At 45.2% G+C, this 5,749-nt stretch overlaps 1 protein-coding gene across 2 annotated transcripts; it reads right to left on the bottom strand.

Annotated features, from left to right (window-relative positions):
* MCL1 (MCL1 apoptosis regulator, BCL2 family member) lies at nt 1–4,906 on the bottom strand. Of its 2 annotated transcripts, XM_025982938.2 has the most exons (3): nt 4,085–4,867; nt 3,488–3,735; nt 1–2,979 (listed from the first exon to the last, which is right to left on the bottom strand). In XM_025982938.2, the coding sequence occupies exons 1-3, from the start codon at nt 4,770–4,772 to the stop codon at nt 2,863–2,865; spliced, it is 1,053 nt and encodes a 350-aa protein (XP_025838723.1). In that variant the 5' UTR covers nt 4,773–4,867; the 3' UTR covers nt 1–2,862. The 2 variants fall into 2 exon arrangements, with proteins under 2 accessions (XP_025838723.1, XP_072622731.1); XM_072766630.1 differs by lacking the exon at nt 3,488–3,735 and having other exon boundaries at nt 4,085–4,906.
* Between the last annotated feature and the right edge of the window lie 843 nt (nt 4,907–5,749).

The following is a 5,749-nucleotide window of genomic DNA, read 5'->3' as shown; positions in this document are numbered from 1 at the left end:
TTGCATTTGAATAAAAGATTTATTATTTTCTTCTCAGGAAAAAACAGGAAGTTAGGGAAACATACTACATTTTACAGCCCACATTAATTTGTAGTTGGTCCTAACTCTTCCTGGCACAGCTGTCAACAGCATTAGCTAACCAGAACCAAGGTGTTTACCCCAAACAGAGTGTACATGGACACTAGAGGATTGCATGTTTTTCCCTGAGAGAAGCATAAGACAAGTTGCTGAGAGCCAGTTTCCAAGCAGCCCCTCCCTTTCCACTTTGAAGGACTTGCCTGAACTATGCAACTAGTCAGCACTTAGAACACGTGCCTCCTCTCCCTAGAAAACCACCCACCCTTCCCTAAAGCACTTGGGCTCCCTAAGCCCTGACAGCCCCGAACCAAAGTTTCAACTAAGAACCTCCTCTATAATTCAGCAGTCACACCTAGTAAATTGGGAATTGGGTTCCTTAAAACTCCAATTTACATCTATGCACTTATTTCCACAACTGGATATGGGGAGACAGACCTTAGTCACCTTTTCCAGATCTTAAAATTAAAAACTACATAAAGTGCTTTTAGGTCCTTAGAGATAGACATAAATAAGTGGTTCATGATCAAGAACGATAAATACATAGGTAAAAATAGTTCTAGCTAGATGACCTTATGGCTCAAAGATAGGCAGGCAGGGCAGTCCTTCCCTATTACATTCTTAGTCATTTTATTCATGCCTATTTTCATCTAGAGTCCACAGATTAAAGGTCGTGTTCTGCAGATGAAGCTTTCAAATGACCCTAGGTTTACTATAGAAGCTGCCTTCAGTTTACCAGTAGCTTTTACATAACTCTTTGATGTTGAACAGAGCCCATCTTTCTGTAATTCTAAATGGGCATTTTCTAATGCAAAGAAGCGGAGACAAAGTCACATAATTTGTTGTCCCACCTTTGAAAATTCCTAAAAGGACTTTTACAACATTCCCCCCAAATATAGGATAAAACAACTGAAAAGGTACCAATCCAAGGAAAAGGGACTCTTGCCACCACATGACTGTTATGGTCCTGGCACCCACTGTACTACCACCTCCCAAGAATAAAATTCATTAAGGATGAAAGTCTCTGGACAACTGGGCGGGGTGTGGTGGGGTGCGGTTTACTTAGGGTTCATAGTGCCAAAAAACTAGGTCTAGTAAGCGTTCAGGAATGGTGGGATAAGGATGTAGAAAATGATATAACTATCTGTAGATGGAGAACAAGCAGCAAATATTTCAAGGAAGGACAGAAAATAAAGTTAAGTCTAATAAAATATCAAGTCTGAAATCCAAAGAGATGCCAATACAAAAATCTGAAACAAAGTGTGGGAATCATTAACAAATGAAATAAGTATTTGTTTTATTGATATACTAGGCTTAGACCTGTGTTTAACAAGCAAGCCTAATAATAGCACCATGGTTAGACTATAAGCCTGCTTTTCCAAGCCATCATTTTACAATTTATTAAGCAAACAAGGGATCAAATGTCTCTCATCCACTGATGTGATCTTTTTATATACATACTGTTAGTAAGTCCCATTTGGAACAGCTGAAAATCTTCTAGCAAAAGTTTTGAAGATGAGCTCATAAACTCAATTTAAATTTCACCAGTTAAATTAGGTCAAATGGAAGGAACTCAAATGAGTAGCTGCCCAATCAGAGCCCATTATTTTTTTAAGCTATCAACCCACACACGCCCCCTGCCCCCAAACTTCAAACTTCACCTTGACTCAATTATTGTAAACCCACATGTAATGAAGTTAAAGGATGAATTTCCATTCATCAACTTCTCAATCCCAGGTTTAAAACAAAACAAAACACCCCAAACCACTAAAGAATACTTACCAGATAGGAAAATTAAAAAGTCTGCATAGTTATGAATTGGAATTGTTCCACTACAACCAAGTTGCATACAGTTACATCAATTGGTTCTGTATACAATCTAGAACTGACCAGGACAAAATTTAGAAAAGCTGTAAGAAATAGATTCCTAACTACAGAAGTTGTAAATTTCAAACGGGCATGAAAAAAAAAACTAATATATTTTGAGACTCTTCATCCCTTTACATTTCAAAGAAATAGACTTTCTGTAAAAATATACACAATTTTTACAGACAAATACATTTACAATTTGTTTTTGCCTTAAAAATTGAGGCTATTCCCACATTTGCAATTGTAATTATTGACCCTAAGTCAAGTATTGTTGGCCATTACTAGGCTAATAAACTAAACCACTCAAACCAAGCCAAAGTAGAACAGGTAAAAACGTCCTGAGCACTTGGACTTTCAAGAAGTATACTTGGAAAAGCTAATTACAGAGAAAAAGCTTTCCTTCACACTGTTGTACAGTACTGCGGCTTCTAGTCATAGTTCTATCACCTGTAGCTTAAATCCATTTCATACAGATCAATGCCATTGTTAGTGCTTCTCTTTTAACACTATATGGGAAGTTAATGAATTCAGTGGACATATTTAATGGACTCTATGACTAGCCTGGCTACTGGCCACTCTCCTGTTCTAGACAAGGAAATTAAGTCTCTTCAACCCTACCAACTTTACTAAATCTAAAAGTCCTCCTCCATGGCCTCCCAAAGTTTGCCTGTTGCTGAAACTGAGCTCTGCTTCTTTTAGACAGTGACTCTTCAAGGGGGACTACTTTTCCCATGTATTTATTCCTGTTAGCCATAATCCTCTTGCCACTTGCTTTTCTACGTTGCTAGAGTAGAACTCTCCGAGGTTACAGCCTGGACAGCTCAAAGTCCAACTTCATAAATACATTTGATTTCACAGCAGTCATATGTGGTTTTGGTGCCTGGGGTTGTTTAAAAGTTAATTATTGCACTTAAAAGGCTATCTTATTAGATATGCCAAACCAGCTCCTACTCCAGCAACACCTGCAAAAGCCAGCAGCACATTTCTGATGCCACCTTCTAGGTCCTCTACATGGAAGAACTCCACAAACCCATCCTAGAAAACAAAAAAGAAAAGCACATTTTCAAGTATGGGTTTCCAATGACTTAAAAACACTATCCATAAAGAAAAGATGAATTAAAACAACTAAGGTTCTCCCCAAACATAATGAACCAATTATTTACCCCAGGCTACAAAAGACATTCAATTAAGGGGGGGAGGGGTGGCACAGCTCTCAGAAATGTAGTTTACTAACATCCTCAAGTGATTCTTATTTTTTCATAATTTGAATCCAATGAAGCATCCAGCTGAATTACAATACCAAAAGCAAAAGACTCAACAACCAGTAAAACTGGGATTTTTTGATGCAACAATTCAAGACTATCATTCCACACTATCTCTGTGAACCCACTACTTACATCAACTTTAGGCAAACAGGTCCTAAGTTAGTGCCTGAAACCCGAGTTGTGCATCATAGAAAGAGTTAAATAGCCCGACTTTCCCTATATAATCCTTCATTCCATTTCCACTCGAAGACCCCCTTTCGACCTTAAAACAAACTTACCCAGCCTCTTTGTTTGACTAGCCAGTCTCGTTTCGTCCTTACGAGAACATCTGTGATGCTTTCTGCTAATGGTTCGATGCAGCTTTCTTGGTTTATACTCTTCAAGTGTTTGGCCACAAAGGCACCAAAGGAAATAAGAGTCACAATCCTGCCCCAGTTTGTTACTCCGTCACTGAAAACATGGACAATCACTCGAGACAACGATTTGACATCGTCTTCGTTTTTGATGTCCAGTTTCCGAAGCATGCCTGAGAGGAAGAAAAGCACGCAGGTTCTCACGACCTCCTTTGTCTAAACCAGGACATGACTTGTCTGCCCACCCACGGCGGGGGAAATCGCTCTCTGGGGTCTATACAACTCAGGACGACCCCGGTTGAAAACTGACATCCCACCCTTTCCGGGCTTTCAACAGAGCTGCCATTTCCAAAAGAATTAAGATGGGCGGAAACAATGACTAATGGCCAGAAAATTCTGGTTTCAGAAATAGATTGCGAAGTCGTTTCAACACGGACTTGTTTTCGGTTACCACCCACCTCTGCTGGGTGAGTCCGGGGCAGGTGAAGCAAGGCAGCACAGCCGCCGCCACTCACCGCTTACCTTGGAAGGCTGTCTCGTGGTTGCGCTGCACCCCGTCCCCGACTCGCCGGAGGGTCTCTAACGCCTTCCGGCTGGCCGCCCGAGACCCGCCCAGTGGTTTCGCGTCCTTGGCGCCTGTGGCCTGTTCCCGAAGGTACCGAGAGATAATCTCCAGGGACTGCCGGTACAACTCATCTTCCTCCTCCTCCGCCGGGGGTGGCGTCGAGGGTAGCGAGCCGTCCATGCCGGGGCCACTGCTGGCCTCCCCCACCAACTCCAGCAAAGGCAGGACCGCCGGCCGCTTCCCCAAAGGTTCCGGCTCGTACCCGTCTAGCTCCTCTTCGGGCGACATGATGGCGTCGGCTGCCGGGCCTTCCATCTCTTCAGGCGGCGACGCGCGGCAGGGGGGCGCGAGCAGCAGCAGCCTCGGGGGGGTCGCGCTGACGTTGGGGCCCTCAGCGCCAATGGGTGAGGGCCGCGCGACCCTCCGGGCGTCCGGCGCCAGAGTGGTCGGGGGACTTGCGCCGGCGCTTCCGCCAATCACCGCACCGGCTTCCCCTCCCCCTCCCTCCCGTCTGGTCGTGGCCTCCTTCCCCGAAGCCAAAAGCCGCCCTCCCGAAGAGGAGGCGCCGCCGCTGCGGTCCCCCAGCCCGGCCCCCCCACAGTAGAGGTTGAGTCCGATTACTGCGTTTCTCTTGAGGCCGAACATCGCAAGCTCCTGCCGCCGCCGCCGCCGCCGCCGCCGCCGCCGCCGCCTCCTGAGTGAGAAAAATGGGGATGGCCCCGATTCCTCAGTTGAAGGAAGCGGAAGTAAGGACTGTGAGAGGAGCTTCTATATCATGGTTTTAGGGCCAGTCCTACCCGGTGGCGTCAGCAAGTCTTTAAAAAAAAAAATAAATAAATAAATAACCGTAGTCCCATAAAAGGGGAGAGGGGCGGAAGCTTCCGGAGGGTTGCGCACGGCACCTCACCGGCCGGTAGAGGTAGAGGCGGGGCTTCAGGGTGGGGCGGGGCCTTCCGGCGCTCGAGGGGAGCGCGGTCAGTTGCGTAAGGGCGGCTCGGGCGCATGGGCTGGTGGGCTTCCGCTCTTCCTCTATGCCGGAGCGCGCGCTGCTTACTTACTGGATGTCTCGCTGCCTCCCAGATCCCTGGTTTGCGAGCCTCTGCTGTTGCTTTTGTGGCAGAGGCCTTTTTTTCCGGTACCAAAGTCAACCCAATGAATTACTCAGAGATAGAAGAAAGGGGATGGGGAAGTAACAGCCTAGACGATAAAGGTACTTAAGAGGGCACGGTTGGAGACCTGCAGTTATTTTGCATAACCTATGTTCTCAGTCCAACAATGTTTGGAAATGAGGACTTTGCAAGAGCTGCCCTATGGGTCATTTATGTGTAAATTGTTTAAACAAATTGTTCTGTCCCTGGTAAATTTTATTCCCGTCTCCGGACTGGCTTTCTCTCATCCCCCTTCTCTGCTTCACACTCTGGATATTTACATGCAAGCCTTAGCCTGTTAGCATCTCTTCTAACCTTCTATTTTTGTATTGAGTATGAGGCACTCTTGACGCTAGGGGTAAAACCTCTTGAGGACAGGGATCCTGCTATGTGAGTTAACATTAATGGAAGCAGCCCCTTTTTGTTAAAAAGATCTGTAAAAATAGCTAAAATTCAAGAGCCAGGTGTTTGAGG

This window comes from Vulpes vulpes, chromosome 8 (assembly GCF_048418805.1).
Source record: "Vulpes vulpes isolate BD-2025 chromosome 8, VulVul3, whole genome shotgun sequence".
Classification (NCBI taxonomy): domain Eukaryota; kingdom Metazoa; phylum Chordata; class Mammalia; order Carnivora; family Canidae; genus Vulpes; species Vulpes vulpes.
This window is presented reverse-complemented; position numbering and strand designations above follow the sequence as displayed.

What these genes read in the sequence shown, in the direction of transcription:
- MCL1 (XM_025982938.2), bottom strand. Translation starts at nt 4,772, where the DNA reads ATGTTCGGCCTCAAGAGAAACGCAGTAATCGGACTCAACCTCTACTGT. An exon ending in CCACGAGACAGCCTTCCAAG is followed by an intron (nt 3,736 to 4,084) that starts GTAAGCGGTGAG and finishes TCTTCCTCTCAG; the next exon opens with GCATGCTTCGGAAACTGGAC. An exon ending in TAGTCAAACAAAGAGGCTGG is followed by an intron (nt 2,980 to 3,487) that starts GTAAGTTTGTTT and finishes TTTGTTTTCTAG; the next exon opens with GATGGGTTTGTGGAGTTCTT.